General features: G+C 44.9%; 2 protein-coding genes across 2 annotated transcripts; one reads left to right on the top strand and one right to left on the bottom strand.

Annotated features, from left to right (window-relative positions):
- Window positions 1-1,907: 1,907 nt before the first annotated feature.
- Window positions 1,908-9,326, bottom strand: LOC119921903 (olfactory receptor 14A16-like). Its single transcript, XM_038741882.1, has 5 exons — window positions 9,251-9,326; window positions 8,455-8,996; window positions 3,390-3,523; window positions 3,114-3,249; window positions 1,908-1,994 (listed from the first exon to the last, which is right to left on the bottom strand). Exons 1-5 carry the CDS (start codon window positions 9,324-9,326, stop codon window positions 1,908-1,910), a joined length of 975 nt encoding a protein of 324 aa, XP_038597810.1.
- A 2,306-nt stretch (window positions 9,327-11,632) lies between these two features.
- LOC119921902 (putative olfactory receptor 14L1) lies at window positions 11,633-21,871 on the top strand. Its single transcript, XM_038741881.1, has 2 exons — window positions 11,633-11,663; window positions 21,201-21,871. Exons 1-2 carry the CDS (start codon window positions 11,633-11,635, stop codon window positions 21,869-21,871), a joined length of 702 nt encoding a protein of 233 aa, XP_038597809.1.
- Window positions 21,872-22,273: the final 402 nt, after the last annotated feature.

Raw genomic sequence — 22,273 nt, 5'->3', positions numbered from 1 at the left:
GTAAGTGCTTAATAAATATTATTACTACTATTGAAAGAGGGCTCTATCAAGGAAGATCTCCTCGAGGAGATGTGCTTTTAATAAGGCTTTGAGAGCGGGAAAAATGATTGTCTGTTGACTATTAAGAGGGTTGACATTCCAGTCCAGAGGCAAGGCATGGGCATGGGGTCAGAGGTGAAATAGATGAGATCTATATACAGTAAGCAAATTGGCCTGAATGATGTCAACAGGTTCCATGGTCACCTCAATGCATGCGCAACAAGTATTCATTAGTAATAATAATGATAGTATTTGTTAAGTGCTTATTATGTGCTAAGCACTGTTCTAAGCGGTGGGGTAGATATGAGGTAATCAGGTTGTCCCACGTGGGGCTCACAATCCTAAACTCTATTTGACAGATGAGGTAACTGAGGCACAGAGAAGTGAAGTGACTTGCCGAAGGTCACACATCAGACAAGTAGCAGAGCTGGGATTAGAACTCATGACCACTGACTCTCAAGCTTGTGTTCTTGCCACTAAACCATGCTGCTTCTCATGTGGTATTTTCTAAACATTATGTGGCAAACACTGTATTAACCACTGGGGTAAATATATTGTCATCAGATCAGGCATAGTCTCTGTTCCTGGAATGTTTTTAATGATATTCGTTGAGCACTTATTATGGGTCAAACACTCTTCAAAGGACTGGGATAGATACAAGTCAGTTAGGTTGGACACAGTCCCTGTCCCACATGGGGCTTATTTTCCCATTGTGCAGTCATTCTGGATTTACCCTCGTTTTAGAGTTTCCTCCTGAGTGCTGGGGTAGATACAAGATAATCAGGTTGGACAGAATCCAGGTCCCATATGAGGCTCACAGACTTAATTCACATTTTAGAGGTGAGGAAACTGAAGCTAAGATAAGTTAAGTGACTTGCCCAATGTCATCATTGCTTATTTTTTTAAAAATGCAATGATATTTGTTAAGCACTTACTGTGTGCTAAGCACTGTACTAAGCACTGGGGTAGAAACAAAATGATCAGATTGGACACATTCCATGTCTCACCTGGGACACACAGTCAATCAATAAATCAATCGTATTTATTGAGTGCTTACTGTGTGCAAAGCACTGTACAAAGCGCTTGGGAAGTACAAGTTGGCAACCTGTAGAGACAGTCCCTACCCAACAGTGGGCTCACAGTCTAGTCCAGTCTTAATCTCCACTTTACAGATAAAGTAACTGCGACACATATTGTTAAGTGACCTGGCCTAGTTTATAGAGCACAGACCTAGGAGTCAGAGAATCTGGGTTCTAATCCTGGCTCTGCCGCTTACCTGCTGTGTGACCTAGGTCAAGTCCCTTCAGTTCTCTCAATTCCCTATTCAGGAAAATGAACCCCATGCAGGACAGGGACTGTATCCATCCTAACTGACCTGTATCTATCCCAGAGCTTAGAAAAGTTTTTGACACATAGTAAAAGCTAAACAAATACCATGAAAAGAAATTCATTCATTCAATCGTATTTATGGAGTGCTTACTGTGTGCAGAGCACTGTACTAAGTGCTCCTACTCAGACTGTGAACTGCATGTGAGGACCTGATTATCTTATATCTACACAGAGTGCTTAGAACAATATTTGGCATATAGTCAGAGTTTAACAAATTCCCTAACCATTATTAAGAGGTGGAGCAGATAACCAGGAGGAAAGCGTTCAGAGCCACCAGAGCCTGGAGGGAGATGTGGAATCCCTCCTGCACTTCAGGAAGCCAATGGATTCAGTCAGAACACACTGAAACAGACCACTGAGCAATCATCAGTAACTGCGCAAAGCCACTAATATTTCTGTGCAGGTGGCCCTGAACAGAAGTTAAGTTTCCCCCTTACAAGCCTCTCCATCGCCACCTTCATGTCCCTGTTGCTCAGGCTTTAGATGAAGGGGTTTAAGGCGGGAGGCACCACCTTGTAGAACAAGGACACCAGCAGGTCCAGCGTGGAGGGGGAGTTAGAGGGTGGCTTGAGGTAGGCAAAAAAATCCAGTGGAGAGAAAAATGATTATGACAGCAATGTGGGGCAGACAGGTGGCGAAGGCTTTGGATCGACATTCTACAGCTGGCATCTTCATGACATAAGAGAAGATACAGGTATAAAAAATACCAATGACCAGAAATCAATCAATCGTATTTATTGAGCGCTTACTATGTGCAGAGCACTGTACTAAGCGCTTGGGAAGTACAAATTGGCATCACATAGAGACAGTCCCTACCCAACATTGGGCTCACAGTCTAAAAGGGGGAGACAGAGAACAGAACCAAACATACCAACAAAATAAAATAAGTAGGATAGAAATGTACAAGTAAAATAAATAAATAAATAAATAAATAGAATAATAAATATGTACAACCATATATACATATATACAGGTGCTGTGGGGAAGGGAAGGAGGTAAGACGGGGGGATGGAGAGGGGGACGAGGGGGAGAGGAAAGAAGGGGCTCAGTCTGGGAAGGCCTCCTGAAGGAGGTGAGCTCTCAGCAGGGCCTTGAAGGGAGGAAGAGAGCTAGCTTGGTGGATGGGCAGAGGAAGGGCATTCCAGGCCCGGGGGATGACGTGGGCCGGGGGTCGATAGCGGGACAGGCGAGAACGAGGTACAGTGAGGAGATTAGTGGTGGAGGAGCGGAGGGTGCGGGGTGGGCAGTAGAAGGAGAGAAGGGAGGTGAGGTAGGAGGGGGCGAGGTGATGGACAGCCTTGAAGCCCAGGGTGAGGAGTTTCTGCCTGATGCGCAGATTGATCGGTAGCCATTGGAGGTTTTTGAGGAGGGGAGTAATATGTCCAGAGCGTTTCTGGACAAAGATAATCCGGGCAGCAGCATGCAGTATGGATTGAAGTGGAGAGAGACACGAGGATGGGAGATCAGAGAGAAGGCTAGTGCAGTAGTCCAGACGGGATAGGATGAGAGCTTGAATGAGCTCTCATTCGAATCACCAGAAGTCTAGAAATATACCTATATTGATGGGCACAACCTCTCTGAGAGTGTCTTGAGAGCAGGATATGAGGAGTCCTGGGGAATGTCGCAGAAGAACTGGTGGATGTGATTGGACTTACAGAGGGAAAGAAGGTGTCAGATGTGTGTACCACTGCCGTCAGGCTCCCGTAGAGCCATGAAGCAGCAGCCATCTTCCCACAGGTCCCTCGGTCCATGATGACATAGTTCAGGGGGCGACAGATGGCCACGTAGCGGTTGAAGGACATCGCCGTGAGATGAACAGCTCTTCAGGTGAAGAGAAAAGCAAAAGGAAGACCTGAGAGAGACAGCCTAAGAAAGAGATGGACTTTATTTCAGTCAACATGTTGAATATGGATTTGGAGATGGTGGCTGCATTGATGATGAGATCGACTATTGACAGGTACCTGAGGAAGAAGTACATGGGGGTGTGGATGTGCTGGTTAAAGGCCATGACAGCGAAGATGAGGAGATATCCCGTCAGGACCGCCAGGTAGACCAGGAGGAACAGGATGGCATGGACCAGTTGTAGCTTCTGAACCTCTGAGAATCACAGGAGGAGGAATTCCTTCATCGTTGCGTGATTGCTCATTTCCTTGAAGATCTGAATCTCTCCCTGAAGAGGAAAAGAAAGCAGAAGTGCGGATCAACTCTTGAGCATCAAGTGTTCCTAGTGGCAGGTTTATTTTTTATGGTGTTTGTTAGGCAATTGTTATGTGCCAAACACGGTTCTAAACACTAGGGTAGATAAAACTTAATCAGGTCGGTTACAGGCCCTGTCCCACATGGGTCTCACAGTCAAGTAGGAAGGAGACAAGGTATTGAACATCCATTTTACAGTTGAGGAAGCTGAAACAGAGAAAAGTGAAACGATTTATCAAATATTACAAAGCAAACAAGTGACTGTGCCAGGATTAGAATCCAGATCCTCTGACTCCCAGGCCCAGGTTCTTTCCCAGGCTCCGAGACCTCACTGCTTCTCAAAAGCTACTTAAAAGAAGTCTCTGAACATCAAAGCTCTGCTCATGTTAAAACAGCTACAGTAGATGGAAGATATGAGGAGAATGGACAATAGCAGAATATCCAAAGTGTTGCCAGGTGGAGAGTTAAAATTGAGAAACTAAGAACAAGGAGGGCAGAAGAAATGTTTTAAGGACACGGTAAAACTAAGCTTCAAAAAATATTGCATCCCAAATGAAACTGGTAGTCTGTTGCTGAAGGTACAACAGAGCAGAATCTTGCAATCAAGAAAAGAATTGTTCCCTTCAAACCAAACCTTTGTAAGGCATGAAAGACAAGGAGACAAATGAGAAAACATCATCATCAATCGTATTTATTGAGCGCTTACTATGTGCAGAGCACTGTACTAAGCGCTTGGGAAATACAAATTGGCAACATATAGAGACAGTCCCTACCCAACAGTGGGCTCACAGTCTAAAAGACTGTGAAAACAGCACAAAGCACTGCAAGCACTAAGCATGACAACGCATTGAAGGGAATGTCCTTTTGTATGTACAATGTGGTCTGGGGACTGTGGATTTTACATTGTCTTTTTCAGTTAAATGAGCAATTGTAGATAAATTTTACCATCAGTGGTGCCTGCATTGAAGGAGGTAACAAGCAGTGACAGAAGGTAGGAGTAGTAGCTGTAAAAATTATAATGATATTTGTTAAGCACTTACTATGTGCCAAACACTCTACTACACCCTAAGATACATACAAGATCATCAGTTCCCACGTGGGGCTCACAGTCTAAGTAGGAGCGAGAACAGGTATTGTATCCCCATTTTGCAGATGAGGGAACTGAAACATAGATAAATTAAGTGACTTTCCCAAAGTAACACAGCAAACTAGTGGCAGAACCAGGATTAGACCCAAAGCCCTCTCACCTCCAGGCCCATGCTCTTTCCATGAGACTACACTGTGTTACTGTAGTAGTAATGGTCTTTATTCAGCTCTAATCCGGGATCCCCCTCTCAGGATCACACTTGGAGAGTTTCCAGTATTCTACTAGTCTCAGCTATGGGAGAGAGAGTCATGCAGAGGCCTACCCATTCCATTACTAGCTTGGGCAGTGGAAGCGAGTGGAAGGCAATCTGCTACAAATCAAAATTTACCTATGCTGGGCAGCAGTGGCATGAGAGAGAGTCGAGGGTGGTGACTCAGGTTTACTGCATGGAAGAAGGCAATGATAAACCATTTCCATATTTTTAACAAGAAAACAGGATGAATACACTCACAGAACGATTGCAGATGGAAAGTGGGGCATTCTGCGAGAGATGTGTCCGTGGAGTCCCTATGGGTCGGAGACCATGCAACAGCATAAGACGAGAAAAGACAATCTTGTCTCTGCCACTTGACTGCGGCCTGACCTTGAGCAAGTCAGTTTAATTTCTCTGGACCTCAGTTCTCTCATCTGTAAAATGGGGATTATGACCACGATCACCAAGTTTGACGTAGACTGTGTCTAACCCGGTTAGCTTCTATATACTCCAGCACTAAGTCCAGTGCTTGGCACATAGTAAGCACTTAACAAATACCATTACAAAAGCCTCAAAGCACTTGTAATACACATTATGCCTTGTAATTCACATTACTAAAGCAATAGAATAAGTGCAACAAAAGCATACGATGTGTTCTCTGCCCACAGCAACTTACAGTCAAATAGGGGAAGAGCCAAGTATCGATCTTCCCTGTTGATTGATGCAAAACAGTGTTCTGGAGACTACCTACTTCGTACCTACCAGTATCTTAATGAAACCTTTAGAAAAGGGATACCAAATGCAGAGGTGCAATGCCAAAGCAGTGGGAGGAGAAGGAATGAATCCTTCTGAGTCTAACTGAACCAGAGAAACAAGGATATTAAAGAGGGATAGTTGGAGTCACTCCTATAAGGCCAGCACCATAAAGCCACTACCTCCCCTCAAGCAGACTATTAATAACTGTGTTATATTTCAAGTACCTACTCTGTGCCGGGCACTGTACTAAGCCCTGGGGTGCATACAAGCAAATCGGGTTGGACACCGTTCCTGTCCCATGTGAGTCTCACAGTCTCCATCCCAATTTTACAGATGAGTTAAATGAGGCACAGAGAAGTTAAGGTACTTGTCCAAGGTCACAGAGCAGACAAGTGGCAGAGCCAGGAATGGAACCCATGACCTAACTCCCACGCCTGTGCTCTATCCACTATGCTCTGCTGCTTCTATTAGCTGTGTTCAATCTGGATGGAGATGGGCACGCAGTGAGAGGATCACATTTACTTGTGGCTAGGATGCCACCGGCATCCCAACATCTTTTCCTGCCCCCCCGGATGGTACGTTAACATAGACGTGGCTTTCTTCCAGTCTGCATGGTGGTCGTGGCAACAGTAGTAAGAAAACAACTCGTTTTCATTTATTCATTCAATCATATTTATTGAGCGCTTACTGTGTGCAGAATACTGTACTAAGCGCTTGGGAAGTACAAGTTGACAACATATAGAGACGGTCCCTACCCAACAACGGGCTTACAGTCTAGAAGACTGTTTTATCCCTCCTGACATTATCCCATGAGGTCAAGTCTTCTGCACAGGAAAACAATCTCTGGAGTCCCATTCAGAGGGAGAGTTGGCAAATTGGTAGGTGGTACAGAGGCAGCGGGGGATAGTGGGAATCAGGAGACCTGGGTTCTAGTCCGAACTCTATCCTCTACCTCTCCCTCTGGGAGTCTTCACCATTTCTACATTTCGGTGGCCTGAAATGTCTCAAAAATACAATCGCTTTTACCTACCCAAAAGGGTATCATAATAATAACAATAACAGCAGTAATAATCATAAAAACATGTACCACTTACTATGTGCCATGTTGTTCTGGCCATTTTGACACCTGTCTACGTGTTTTGTTTTGTTGTCTGTCTCCCGCTTCTAGACTGTGAGCCCGTTGTTGGGTAGGGACCGTCCCTATACGGTGCCGACTTGTACTTCCCAAGCATTTAGTACAGTGCTCTGCACACAGTAAGTGCTCAATAAATACGATTGAATGAATGAATGAATACCGAAATAATCAGATTGTACACAATCAATCAATCAATGCTATTTATTGAGTATTTATCGTGTGCAGAGTATTCCGTTAATCCATCGATGGTATTTATTGAGCACTTACTGTGTACAGAGCAGTCAATCAATCAGTGGAATTTATTAAGTGTGTGGGCTGGGTTATAGTAGGAATAGGGGAGTTCAGCACTGTGGAGACACAAAGAACAATACCACTGCAGTATAATGAATTGGGGAGTCCAACTTGGCAGAGGTACCCAGGATAATCTCCCTTGTATTCTATCGGTTGACTCCTTTGCACCACCTAACTCCATGAAAGTAAGCTTCAGTGGTGGAGAGTCAAAATGGACTAATGACCTGGGAGACAAATCAATTAATCATATTTATTGAGCACTTACCATGGACAAGGAGAGTAAGTGAATGAGACTGGGGTCAGTGTTGAATGACAGGAGAGAGCGTGCCCAAGGGGAGAGTAGTGGTAGCAATAAGCAGCAGCATGGTCTAGTGGCTAGAGCATGGGCCTGAGAGTTAGAAGGTCATGGGTTCTAATCCCGACTGCATTTGTCTGCTGTATGACTTTAGGCAAGTCATTTCACTTCCCTGTGCCTCAGTTCTCTCATCTGTAAAATGGGGGTTAAGACTGTGAGCCCTATGTGGGACAGGGATTGTGTCCAACCCGATTATCTTGAATCTACCCCAGTGCTCAGAACAGTACCTGGAACATACTAGACACTTAACAAATACCATAAGAATTAATAGCAGCAACAGCAGTGGTTGTAATAGTAGTAATAGCATTTATTGAATGGTATTTGTTAAATTCTTATGATGTGCTAGACACTGTATTAAGCACTGGGGTAGAAAGAAGATGATCAGTTTAGATATAGTCCATGTCCCTAAAGGGGCTCCCGGCCTTAATCCCCATTCTGCAGATGAGGTAATTGGGGCACAACAAAGCAGAAAGATCCCTGGCTTGGGAGTCAGTGGACCTATATTCTAATTTCGGCTACACCACTTGTCAATCAGTAAGTGAATCACTCACTCAATTTTATTTATTGAGGGCTTACTGCATGCTGAACACTGTACTATGCATTTGGGAGAGTACAATATGATAGATCCATTCCCTGCCTAAAACAAACTTATACTCTGTCTGGCCTTAGGAAAATCACTTAATTTCTCTGTGCCTCAGTTACCTCACCTGTAAAGTGGGGATTAAGACTGTGAGCCCTAATTGGGGTGTGGACTGTGTCCAACCTGATTTGCTTGTATCTACCGCATTGCTCAGTACAGTGCCTGCCACATAGTAAGGAATGACGTGTGTTGATAACAAATGATAAAAATGTCTATGCATTTTGCCTCTGGGAATGTTCTAAGCCAAATGGGAGATGTGCAGAGACTTCTCTCTTGTGAAAAATTTCCCCTTTAAGAATTTTCCCATTGTGACCTTCATGTCTCTGTTCCTCAGGCTGTAGATGAGGGGGTTCACGGTGGGGGACACCACCGTGTAGAACATGGACACCAGAAGGTCCATAACTGAGGGGGAGTACGAGGGGGCCTTGAGGTAGGCTAAGAGCCCCATGGAGACGAAAAGAGTGATGCCGACGAGGTGGGGCAGGCAGGTGGAGAAGGCTTTGGTCCGGCCTTCTGCAGACAGCATCCTTAGCACCATCACCATGGTATGGATGTAGAAGACGACGATGACAATGAAACAGCAGAATTCGAAAGTCACATTGATGTAGATGGGCACCACCTGTCTGAGGAGATCAGGAGAGCAGGAGATGGTGAGTAACTGGGGGATGTCACAGAAGAAATGGCCCACAACTCTGGGCCCATAGAAGGAGAAGGTTCTGGCTGTGTGCAATGCAGAAGTGGCGGCCATCTTCACACAGGCCCCTTGATTCATGATTATCGCGTAGCACAGGGGGTGGCAGATGGCCAAGTAGCCGTCATAGAACATCACTGTGAAGATGACTAGCTCTGTAAAAACTGATGAAATAGCCAAAAAAAAAAAAAAAACAAACCTGGAGGACACAGCTCAGGAAGGAGATGGATCTGTCATTAGTCAGGGAGTTGTGGATGGATTTAAGGAACAGTGATGGAGATGAGGCAGAGTTCAAGGACGGAGAGGTTCCTGAGAAACAAGTCCATGGGTATGTGGAGGTGCCGGTTGAGGGCGGTGACGGCGACAATGAGGAGATTCCTCATCATGACCTCCTGATAGACCATAATGAAAAGTGTGCCATGGACGATCTGCCGCTCCTGGATCTCTGAGAAACCCAGGAGCAGGAATTCTGTCACTGTGGTGGCATTGGTCATCTCTTATGGTGTCTGATTCACTAGCTGTGTCCAAGGAGTAGGAAAGAAAATGAACCAACATCAGTTTCATTTATGTACTGTGTATATATATGAGTGTCTTATGGTATCAAGTATCAAATATCAAGATGGGAATCAATCAATCAATCGTATTTATTGAGCGCTTACTGTGTGCAGAGCAATGTACTAAGCGCTTGGGTAGTACAAGTTGGCAACATATAAAGAAGGTCCCTGCCCAACAGTGGGCTCACAGTCTAGAAGGGGGAGACAGAGAACAAAACAAAACATAGTAACAAAATAAAATAAATAGAATAGATATGTACAAGTAAAATAAATAAATAGAGTAATAAATACGTACAAACATATATACATATATACAGGTGCTGTGGGGAAGGGAAGAAGGTAAGGCGGGGGGATGGAGAGGGGGAGGAGGGAAATCAAAGATAAAACGTCCTGAAATATGGTGCACGATAACAGCCACGAAGCCTATGCCACCAATCAATCAATCTGAGTGCTTACTTTTCGCAGGGCACTGTACTGAGCACTTGAGTGTACAATACAGCAGAGTTGGTAGACATGTTCCCTTCCCACAATGGGTTTGCAGTCTAGAGAAGGAGAAAGATATTAATATACATAAATAATTTGTAATATATAATTTACATATCTCAAGCAATCAGTTGTATTCACTGAACACTTACTGTGTGCAGAGCACCATACTAAGTACTTGCGCAATATAACAAAGTTGGAAGAAATTGTCCCCACCCACACTGAGTTTACAGTTTAGAGAGGGAGACAGACAATAGTACAAATAAAAAATTGCAGATATTGCTGTAAACACTTTGGGCCTGAAGGAGGGGTGAACAAAAGGAGCAAATCAAAGTGCAAGGGTGTCATGGAAGAGAGTGGGTGGAGAGGGCAGGAGGGCTTATTCTGAGAAGGCCTTTAAGAGGAGATGTAGTTTTAATAAGATAGTTTAATAAGACTTTGAAATTGGGAGAGTGGTCATCTGTTGGATATGAAGAGGAAAGGTGTTCCAGGCCAGAGGCAGGATGTGGGCAAGAGGTCGGCGATGAGATAGACAAGACTGAGGTACAGTGCGTAGGTTGGCACCAGCGTACAAAATTCATTAATTAATTCATTCAATTGTATTTATTGATTGCTTACTGTATCAAGTGCTTGGAAAGTACAATTCAGCAACAGAGACAATCCATGCCCACAGTGGGCTTACGGTTTAGAAGGATGGAGACAGATATCAAAACAAGCAAAAAGACATCAATAAATAGCATCCATATAAATAAATAGAATTATAGATATATACACGTCAAAGCAGGTAAGCAGGAATTAATTTAAATAAATAGAATTATAGATATGTACAGATATGTACAAGTGCTGTGGTGGGGGTTGAGCAAAGAGCGAGTCGGGGAGATGGGGAGGGGAGAGGGAGCTGGAGAAAGGGGGACTTAGTCTGGGAAGGCCTCATGGAGGAGGTGAGCCTTCAGTAGAGCTTTGAAGGGGGGAAATGTGATCAGCGGATTTTAAGAGGGAAGGCATTCCAGACCAGTGGTAGGACGTGGGCCAGAGGTCGATGGTGGGACAGGCAAGAACGAGGCACAGTGAGTAGGTTTAGCACAGAGGAGTGGAGTGTGTGGGCTGGGATGTAGAAGGAGAGAAGGGAGGTGAGCTAGGAGGGGGCGAGGTGATGGAGAGCCTTGAAAGCCGAGAGTGAGGAGTTTTTGCTTGATTCGTAGGTTGACAGGCAACTACTGGAGATTTTTGAGGAGGGGGGTGACATGCCCCGAACGTTTCTGTAGAAAGATAATCAGGGTAGCAGAGTAAAGTATAGACTGAATTAGGGAGATGCAGGAGGTTGGGAGGTCAGAAAGAAGGTTGATGCAGTAATCCAGTCGGGATAGGATGAGTGATTGTATTAACGTGGTAGTGGTTTGGATGGAGAGGAAAGGGAGGATCTTGGCGATGTTGTGAAGGTGAGACCAAATGGCTTGGTAACAGATTGGATACGTGGGGTGAATGAGAGATTGGAGACAAGGATTACACCAAGGTTGTGGGCTTGTGAGATTGGAAGGATGGTAGTGCAGTCCACAGTGACGGGAAAGTCAGGGAGAGGAAGTCAGTGTTTAGGAAGGAAGATATGGAGCTCTGTCTCGGACATGTTGAGTTTTGAATGGCGGGTGGGCATCCGAATAACTATGTCCTGAAGGCAGGAGGAGATGGGAGCCTGGAGGGAGAGAGAGAACAGGGGAGGATATACAGATTTGGGTGTCATCCACGTAGAGATTATAGTTGAAGCCATGGGAGCAAATGAGTTCAACAAGGAAACAGGTGCCAAACAGTTATAGAAACTCCAGTAGTTGCCCATCCACCTCCACATCAAACGAAAACTACACACCATTGGCTTTAAGCACTCAATCACCTTGCCCCATCTTACCTCACCTTGCTACTCTCCTACTACAATCCAGCCTGAACACTTCACTCTTCTAATGCCAACCTTCTCACTGTATCTCGATCTCATCTATCGCAACGGAGAACCCTCACCCATGTTCTGTCTCTAGCCTGAAAAGCCTTCCTTTCTTAAACCCGACATTTACTCTTCCCACCTTCAATACCTTATTGAGAGCACATGTTCTTCAAGAGGCCTTCCCTAACTGAGCTCCCCTTTCCACTTCTCCCACTCCCTTCTGCATTGCCCTGGATTTTTTCCTTTGTTCATTCCCGCTCCCAGCCTTACAGCACTTACGCCCATATCTGTAATTAATTTATTTATATTAATTTATCTCTCATACCTCTAGACTGTAAACTCATTGTGGACAGCAAAATCTTCTCACTATTGGCTTCAAAGCTCTCCATCATCTTGCCCCCTCTTACCTCACCTCCCTTCTCTTCTTCTACAGCCCAGCCCTCACACTCTGCTCCTCTGCCGCTAACCTCCTCACTGTGCCTCGTTCTCGCCTGCTCTGCCGTAGACCCCTGGCCCATGTCCTACCTGTGGCCTGGAATGGCCTCTCATCTCACAACCGCCAAACTGGCACATTTTCCCCCTTCAAAGCCCTACTGAAAACTCACTTTCTTCAGGAGACTTCCTAGACTGAGCCCTGTGTTTCCTCTACTCCTCCTCCCCTCCCCATCTCCCCGACTCCCCACCTCACTGCACTTGTGTATATATGTTCATATTTATTATTCTATTTAATTTATTAAGGATATATATATATATATAATTATATTTATTTATATTAATGCTATTGATGCCTGTCTGTTTTGTTGTCTGTCTCCCCACTTCTAGATTGTGAGGCCATTGTTGGGTAGGGATTGTCTCTATTTCTTTCCAAATTGTACTTTCCAAGCGCTTAGTACAATGCTGTGCACACAAGAAGCGCTCTGTAAATGCAATTGAATGAATGACAGGAAATCAATTAAGCACTCGGTACAGTGCCCTGCACACAGTAAGTGCTCAACAAATATGATTGAATGAATGAAAAAATACGATTGAATGAATCTGTTTATTGTTGTATCGTACTCTCCCAAGTGCTTAGTACAGTGCTCAGAGTTCAGTAAATTCGATTGAATAAATGTATAGGTATACATGTATACAGAATATATTATATATAATATAGTTGTGTTGCATTCTCCCAAGGACTTAGTACAGTGTCCTGCATGGAGTAAATGCTCATTAAACACCATTGATAGATTGATTGTGGGCAAGAAGCGTGTCTACCATCTCTGTTGTGTTGTACTCTCCCTAACTCTTAGTACAGTGGTCTGCAGAAAGTAAGCACTCCATAAATGCCATTAATAGATTGATTTATTGTGGCAAAGTAACATGTCAACAACTATGGTGCATTTTACTCTCCCAAGTACTTAGTTCAGTTTCCTGTACAAGAAGGGTATTGATCTCCTCAGGAGCACAGCTCTCTCACTGGCGTTGAGCCTGGTCCACTCCCAAGGTAGTCCTGTGGGCTAGGCTGGGCCATGGCGTTGATGTATGAGGGTCCAGACAGTTCAGATGAACACAGTGCCGAGGACACTAGACTTAGAGAGATTTAGAGTCACCGTCATGGAGGGTAAGACCAAAGTGGTATTGTCCCTACTCTGAAAGATGTGAATGGATTATGATAATAATAATAATAATAATAATAATAATAATAATAATAACAATAATAGTAATATCTGTTAAGCACTTGACACTTGTCATTCACTGTTATAAGTGCTGCAGAAGATACAAAAGTGAATCAAGTTGGCACCATTCCCCTTTTTTATGGTACTGACAGTTGGTATTCACCTCATCTTCAGCCCCCTCAGCAAATATGTGCATGTCTCTACAGTCAACATTATAAATTATTTATATATATCAATGTCACTCTCCCTCACTAGACTGTAAGCATGTTGTGGGCAGGGAACGTGTCTACCAAGTCTGTTGCATTGAACTATCCCAACCACTTAGCACAGTGCTCTGAATACGGTCCTCAATAAATACCACTGATGATGATAATGGTAAGCATTTACATGTGCCACACACTGTACTAAGAGCTGGAGTAAATAGAAGGTCAGCAGGTTGGACCTAATCCATATCCCACATGGGGCTCACAGTCTTAATTCCCATTTTATAGATGAGGGAACTGAGGCACAGAGAATAAAAGTGATTTGCCCAAGATCACTCCACAGACAAATTGTGGGGCCGGGATTAGAATTCAGGTCCTCTGACTCATTCATTCATTTATTCATTCATTCATTCATATTTTTAAGCACTTACTGTGTGCAGAGCACTGTACTAAGCACTTGGGAAAGTACAATACAACAGTAAAGAGTGACAGTCCCTGCTGACAATGAACTCACAGTCTACAAAGGGGGAGACAGACATCAGTAAAAATAAACAGACATCAATACAGATAAATAAAATTACAAATATATACATAAGTGCTATGGGGCTGGGAGAGGGGGAAAGAGCAAAGGGAGCATGTTAGGGCAACACAGAAGGACGTGGGAGATAAGGAAAAGTAGGAATTAGTCTGGGAAGGCCTCTTGAAGGAGATATGCTTTCCATTAGGCTTTGAAGGTGGCTGAGAGAATTGTCTGGCCGATTTGAGGAGGGAAGGCTTTCCGGGCTAGAGGTAGGACGTAGGCCAGTGGTCGACGGTGGGACAGGCGAGATAGAGGCACACTGAGAAGTTTAGCACCAGCGGAGCAAAGTATGTGCGCTGGGTTGTAGAAGGAGAGAAGCGAGGTGAGGTAGGAGGAGGCTAGGTGATGGATGGTTTTAAAGCCAATGGTGAGGAGTTTTTGTTTGATAAGGAGATGGATAGGCAGCCACTGGAGATTTTTGAGGAGTGGGGGTGCCATGTCTTGAACGTTCCTGTAGAAAGATGATCCAGGCAGCCAAGTGAAGTCTGGACTGGAGTAGGGAGAGGCAGGAGATTGGGAGGTCGGCAAGGAGGCTGATGCAGTAATCTAGGCGGGATAGGATGAGTAATTGTATTAACATGGCAGCAGTTTGGATGGAGAGGAAAGGGCAGATATGAATGATGTTGTGAACGTAGGACCTAAAGGATTCGGTGATACATTGAATATGCGGGTTAAATGAGAGGGAGGTGTCAAAGTTATGGGCTTGAGAGACGAGAAGGATGATAGTGTCATCTACTGCTACAGTAAAGTCTGAGAGTGGACATGGTTTGGGTGAAAACACAAGAAACTCAGATTTGGACGTAACGTCTGAGTCCTCTGACTCCCAGTCCCATGTGCTCACCACCAGGCCACGCTGCTTCTCACAAGTAGCCCCACATGAGACTCACGGTCTAAATAGGAGGGAGAACAGGTATTGAATCCCCATTTTACAGTTGAGGAAACTGAGGCACAGAGAGGTTTAGTGACTTGCCCGTGCTCATACAACTGGCAAGGTGGCAGTGCTGGGTTTAGAACTCAGGACCTCCGGCACCCAGACCCATGCTCTTTCCACTAGACAAAAATTGTCCCTCTGCAAATATTCATTCAATCCTTCACTCAATTGTATTTATTGAGCACTTACTGTGTGCAGGGTACTGTACTAAGCGCTTGGAAATTACATTTCAGCAACAAATAGAGACAATCCCTACCCAAAAGTAGGCTCACAGTCTAGAAATACGTCTCTCTGACAGCACTAAAATTCTGTTTTGTCTCCTTTCTCCTCTCCTTCTCCCAGAAAACCACATCTCTACAACAGTGTCCAGTGGGGCTAATTGACTTCATCTCCCCCCTTGGGACTTTCCCCATCACTCCTGTCTCCAAAAGCCATATCAGGCTATTAAATATCACTAGTTTCCCTCCCATGCACTGTGACCTGATGAAACGGATTTGTGCATCAGAACATTTCAGATACACATTTGAGTGTCTTAGTGGGTCTCAAGGTGCTTCAATGACTGCAGAAGAACTGAAACATTGACTACCTCTGTGTGGATGGAGATTATCCCTCATGCTGGGTGATCTGACCCTGAAAAGACGTTCTTTCCACTCTCTACCTTCTACGTTCCCATGACAATCCTGAAGCACAGAGAGAGGCTGACACTTGACCAGGGTCTCGCAGCGATTCAGCAATATAGCTGGGATCGGATCTCGGATTAACCTGTTCCATCTGACTGTCATTCAGCCTTCCAGACTGCCCTCGTTTCAGAAAAAAATCATCACTTCCATATGGTAAGCGTCAAGGGACTGTGATGAATTTGTGTAAGCAAACAGACTCAGTAGCCTTTGATATAAATTATCCTTTCGGTGTACAGCAGGGAATAATCTAAAATCTTTGTCTGTCTCCCCCATTAGATTGAAAGATTCTTGAGGGCAGGGAACATGTGCCTTGATTTGTTAGATGATATTTGTTAAGCACTTACATTGTGCCAGATACTGTACTAAATTCTGGGTTAAGGTCCTTGACGTCAGGGAAATGTACCTTGCTTCTGTTTAACTCTTCCAAGATCGTTGTAGGCAGGAAATGTTTCTACCAATCCTTTTATATTGTACTTTCCCAAATATTTAGTACAGTGCACTGCACACAGTAAACATCATTGATTGAGTGAGTGACTGACTGGACATTGAAAACCAATGATTCACTGATTGATCGATATAATTTCCAAGCTTTTGTTCCAATCTGATCCAAAATGGGCCCCTGATATATGTAGGAACAGAAAGGGGGAAAGTAGTCAAAGATAGAAAACTGATGTTAACTATTTGTCATCCAACAACTTATGGACAGAATAGTCTTTTAATTATAATCACATTTGTTATAATATAGTAATGGTATTGACACCTGTATACTTGTTTTGTTTTCTTGTCTTTTTCCCCGTTCTAGACTGTGATCCTGTTGTTGGGTAGGAACCGTCTCTATATGTTGCCGAATTGTACTTCCCAAGCGCTTAGTACAGTGCTCTGCACACAGAAAGCGCTCAATAAATACAACTGAATGAATGAATGATAACAATTATATTTGTTATTATAGAATAATGACTTGTTAAGCATCTACTATGTGCTAAGCACTGTACTAAGTGATGTGATAGATATAGTAGGTAGCTGGGGTATATAGTGCTGGAGAAGCAGCGTACCTTAGTGGAAAGAGGTTGTGCTTGGGAGTCAGAGGTCGTGGGTTCTAATGCTGCTTCTGTCAGTTGTCAGCTGTGTGACTTTGGTCAAGTCACTTAACTTCTCTGGGCCTCAGTTCCCTCATCTGTAAAATGGGAATGAAGCCTATGAGCCCTACGTGTGACATCCTGATTACCGTGTATCTACTCCAATGCTTCGAACAGTGCTTTGTACATAATAAGCAGATAAAAATGTCATCATAACTGCCAGACTATGAACGATCTACACGCACTCCCTTGGTGACCTCATTCGCTCCCACGGCTTCAACTATCATCTCTACGCTGATGACACCCAGATCTACATCTCTGCCCCTGCTCTCTCCCCCTCTCTCCAGGCTCGCATCTCCTCCTGCCTTCAGGACATGTCCATTTGGATGTCTGCCCGCCACCTAAAGCTCAACATGTCGAAGACTGAACTCCTTGTCTTCCCTCCCAAACCCTGCCCTCTCCCTGACTTTCCCATCTCTGTTGACGGCACTACCATCCTTCCCGTCTCACAAGCCCGCAACCTTGGTGTCATCCTCGACTCCGCTCTCTCATTCACCCCTCACATCCGAGCGGTCACCAAAACCTGCCGGTCTCAGCTCCACAACATTGCAAAGATCCGCCCTTTCCTCTCCATCCCAACCGCTACCCTGCTCTTTCAAGCTCTCATCCTATCCCGTCTGGACTACTGCATCAGCCTTCTCTCTGATCTCCCATCCTCGTGTCTCTCTCCACTTCAATCCATACTTCATGCTGCTGCCCGGATTATTTTTGTCCAGAAACGCTCTGGGCATATTACTCCCCTCCTCAAAAATCTCCAGTGGCTACTAATCAATCTGCGCATCCGGCAGAAACTCCTCACCCTGGGCTTCAAGGCTCTCCATCACCTCGCCCCCTCCTACCTCACCTCCCTTCTCTCCTTCTACTGCCCAGCCCGCACCCTCCGCTCCTCCGCCGCTAATCTCCTCACCGTACCTCGCTCTCGCCAGTCTCGCCATCGGCCCCCGGCCCACGTCATCCCCCTGGCGTGGAATGCCCTCCCTCTGCCCGTCTGCCAAGCTAGCTCTCTTCCTCCCTTCAAGGCCCTGCTGAGAGCTCACCTCCTCCAGGAGGCCTTCCCAGACTGAGCCCCTTCCTTCCTCTCCCCTTCGTCCCTCTCTCCATCCGCCCCATCTTACCTCATTCCCTTCCCCACAGCAACTGTATATATGTATGTTTGTACATATTTATTACTCTATTTACTTATTTATTTATTTTATTTGTACATATCTATTCTATTTATTTTATTTTGTTAGTATGTTTGGTTTGTTCTCTGTCTCCCCCTTTTAGACTGTGAGCCCACTGTTGGGTAGGGACTGTCTCTATATGTTGCCAATTTGTACTTCCCAAGCGCTTAGTACAGTGCTCTGCACATAGTAAGCGCTCAATAAATACGATTGATGATGATGATGATGCTAGACTGTGAACCCGTCGTTGGGTAGGGACCGTCTTTATATGTTGCCGTTTTGTACTTCCCAAATGCTTAGTAGAGTGCTCGGCACACAGTAAGTGCTCAATAAATACGATTGAATGAATGGAGAAACACAATGGCTAAGTGGATAAAGCATGGGCCTGGGAGTCAGAAGGACCTTGGTTCTATCTCAGCCCTGCCACATGTCTGCTGTATGACCTTGGGCAAGTGTCACCCGTTGCCCGGGGACCAGTTTGTTCGGGAACTAGTTTGGAGAGAGAGACTGGAGACAGAAAGGCTGAGTTTTATACAAAATTTATTTCACGAGAAGAATTGAATTATTTGATTATCTTGGACATCTTGGACATCATCTTGAACCTCTCTTTTGGGAGGAATATAATTATTTAGTGATATTAGAGCTTTCCTATCGGGAGGAATATAATTATGTGTTACTTGAACGTGGTAAAACACCCAGGTCCCACACAGGAGGAATTCACTTATTGTTTGCATGTGGTAAGGCGGCTAGCTCCCACCCACTTGCACTTCCCACTTAGGATGAATACACTTAGAAATTACCCACCTGTGGCGAAGCGCCTAGCTTCCAGCCCCACAAACGTTCAGCGGGACACTCAGCCATCCCAAGGCTCTTCACGTGGTGCAGGCAGAGTGGGCATCCCAAGCTCTGGGCAGAGGTGATCCACAGCCGGTTGCTACAAGTATTGTTCCACTGCACAAAATGTCAGGGGCCGCAGGTATTCATCACCTGTGCTCCTAGGCTACTCCAGCTTCCGGCCTCAGTTTATCCAATCTCTGCCCTCCCCCTGTCCTCTATACTAATTTGAATGGCAAGGGGGTAAGGGGAACTTTATTGGCTTGGGCTGTCAATTTAGCTGTTTTGGTTGCGGGGGCGGTATCCCACCCGCATTTCTGAGTTCTGCCTTAATGGCTCGGGCAGTCACGAGATAGCATTTGACTTTTAGATGATGGGTACCCCAGTTTCATCTTGGCACAGCAAGTCGCTTCACTCCTCTGTGCCTAAGTTACCTCATCTGTAAAATGTGGATTAAGAATGTGAGCCCCATGTGAGACACTGACTGTGTCCAATCTTGTATCTGTCCCAGCACTAGTACAGTTCCTGGCACATAGTAAGCATTTAACAAAAACAAACAAAAAAAAGAAAGGTATGACTGTATTAGAATCTGATTTTCTTGCATCTAGGCCAGCACTCAGTGCATTGCCTGGAACATCGTAAACACTTTACAAATTCCCCAACTATTGTCATTAATCCCTCAAGTTCTTAGTACCACACTGTGCACACAGTAAGCAATCAATAAATACCACTGATTGTTGATTCGGGGGGGGGGGGGTCAGGAGGAAAGTTTGTCTTCTTTTAGCAACTTCCTCAGTTCCTCCTTCCCAATTCCTATACATCTGAGGCTAGCAGCATGACTCTTACAGCTCATTATAGGTACATTGAGATAGACGAAACCAGTGTCCACTAGGCCCAAAAGAAGGTAATGCCTAATGGATAATTATGGCATTCGTTAAGCACTTACTATGTGCCAATCACTGTACTAACCCCTGGGGAACTGTACTAAGTATCCTAGGCATCAACTACTAGTATCAGGAGACATTTTTTATTACTTCAAAACTAGTACTTAACTATCCGGAAAGTAATTAGATTTTCTAGGCAAACAGCAAGGAAAAAAAAAAGTTCTTGGAGCTAGATGGAGGAAGTTCTATTTCACGAATATTGAGCTGGAATAGTGGTACCTTTCTATGCCCCTTTCAGTATCTGGTAATACCTAGACCAAGCAACATGGCCTAGTGAAAAAAGCATGAGCCTGGGAGTCAGAGGAGCTGGGTTCTAATCCTGCTATGCCAATTACGTGTAGTGTGACCTCGGAAAAGTCACTTAATTTCCCTGCGCCTCAGTTCCCTCATTCCCAAAATGGGGATTCAATACCTGTTCTCCCTCCTACTGAGACTTTGAGCCCCAGGTGGGACCTTATTATCTTGAATCTACACCAGTGCTAAGACTGTACTTGTCACATAGAGAAGGAGCGTGGCTCAGTGGAAAAGAGCACGGGCTTTGGAGTCAGAGGTCATGGGTTCAAATCCCAGCTCTGCCAATTGTCAGCTGTGTGGCTTTGGGAAAGTCACTTAACTTCTCTGTGCCTCAGTAACCTCATCTGTAAAATGGGGATGAAGACTGTGAGCCCCCCGTGGGACAACCTGATCACCTTGTAGCCTTCCCAGCGCTTTGAACAGTGCTTTGCACATAGTAAGCGCTTAATAAATGCCATTATTATTATAGTAAGCATTTCACAAATACCATAATTATTATTATTTTCACTAGTGCTAGAAATCTGAGCCCAGAAGTATTACACTCTAAGAGACCAAGCAGAGTTATGGGAAGGAGGAATTGAAAGGCAACCTTTGTCAAAAACTCCTGTACTTTCTTGTAGTTTTTGCCCACATGGTGACCGTTGTCACAACTGTTTTCAGTTGTTCAATAAACTATGTGTTCTTGTTGTGTCGCAAAACAGAAGTTTCCTCCAAACTTTCCATTCACTCAGATGCCCAATGGCACTGCGGTGATGGGATTCCTGCTCCTGGGTTTCTCGGAGGTCCGAGAGCTGCAGCTGGTCCACGCCACTCTGTTTCTCCTGGTCTACCTGGCTGCTCTAACAGGGAATCTCCTCATCGTCGCTGTCAAAGACACTTGACCATCGCCTCGACACCCCCATGTACTTATTCCTCAGGAACCTGTCCGTCCTGGACCTCTGCTTATCTCTGTCACTGTCCCCAAATCTTTCTTCAATTCAGTGACAAACAAGAACTTCATTTATTTCAAGGGCTGCATTCTGCAAGTGTTTTTCTTTGTTTCGGATGTTGTCTCTGAGGTGTACCTGCTCACAGTGATGTCCAACGACTGCTACGCTGCCATGTGCCACCCCTTGCACTATGAGGTTTTCATGAACAGAGGGACTTGTGAGAAGATGGCAGCCACCTCCTGGCTCAGTGATGGCCTCTTCGGTCTCATGGACACAACTGCCACCTTCTCTGAACCTTTCACTGGGCCTCAAATAATCCAGCAGTTCTTCAGTGATGTCCCCCAGCTTCTGAAGCTCTGTAGTCCACCAGGAAACACACGTGAATATTCACTCATTGTCCTGTCTGGCAGTTCCTTCACCGTCTGTTTCGTGTACATAACCGCCTCGTATGTCCGCCTCTTCTCAGCCGTGCTGAGGATGCCATCAGCAGAGGGCCGGTCCAAAACCTTCTCAACCAGCCTTCCCCATCTCATCGTTGTGATTTTCTTCGTATCCACGGGTGTTTCTGAATATCTAATGCCATCCTCAAATTGTCCACCGGGACTAAACTTGCTTCTGTTCATTTTCTATTCCATAGTGCTCCCGGGTCTGAACCCTGACATCTACAGCTTGAGGAAACAGGCTATGGAAGCTGCTCTAGAGTGGATGTTATGCCCGGAATAATAATGATAACTGTGGCACTTGTTAAGCACTTACTGTGTGCCAGTTACTGTACTAAGCACTGGGGTGGATACAAACAAATCGGGTTGGACACAGTCCCTGTCCCACGTGGGGCTCACGGTTTCAATCTCCATTTTACAGATGAGGTAACTGAGGCACAGAGAAGTGAAAGGACTTGCCCAAGGTTCCACAATAAACAAGTGGCAGAGCTGGGATTAGAACCTATGACCTTCTGACTCCACATCCCGTGCTCTATCCACTACATCAAGCTGCTTCTCATAATGGTTCTCTAACAGAAAATAGGCTCTAACAGAAAATGACCATTGCTTCTGGAACAGGTCAATCATTCGTCCTGAGAGCTGAAAATTATCTTGCCCCAAGGTGAGGCGAATTGACAAATCTCCC

Source organism: Tachyglossus aculeatus, unplaced genomic scaffold (genome assembly GCF_015852505.1).
Source record: "Tachyglossus aculeatus isolate mTacAcu1 unplaced genomic scaffold, mTacAcu1.pri SUPER_32, whole genome shotgun sequence".
In the NCBI taxonomy this organism is placed as follows: domain Eukaryota; kingdom Metazoa; phylum Chordata; class Mammalia; order Monotremata; family Tachyglossidae; genus Tachyglossus; species Tachyglossus aculeatus.
Note: the sequence above shows the minus strand (reverse complement) of the source record. Positions and strands in the feature narration are given on the sequence as shown.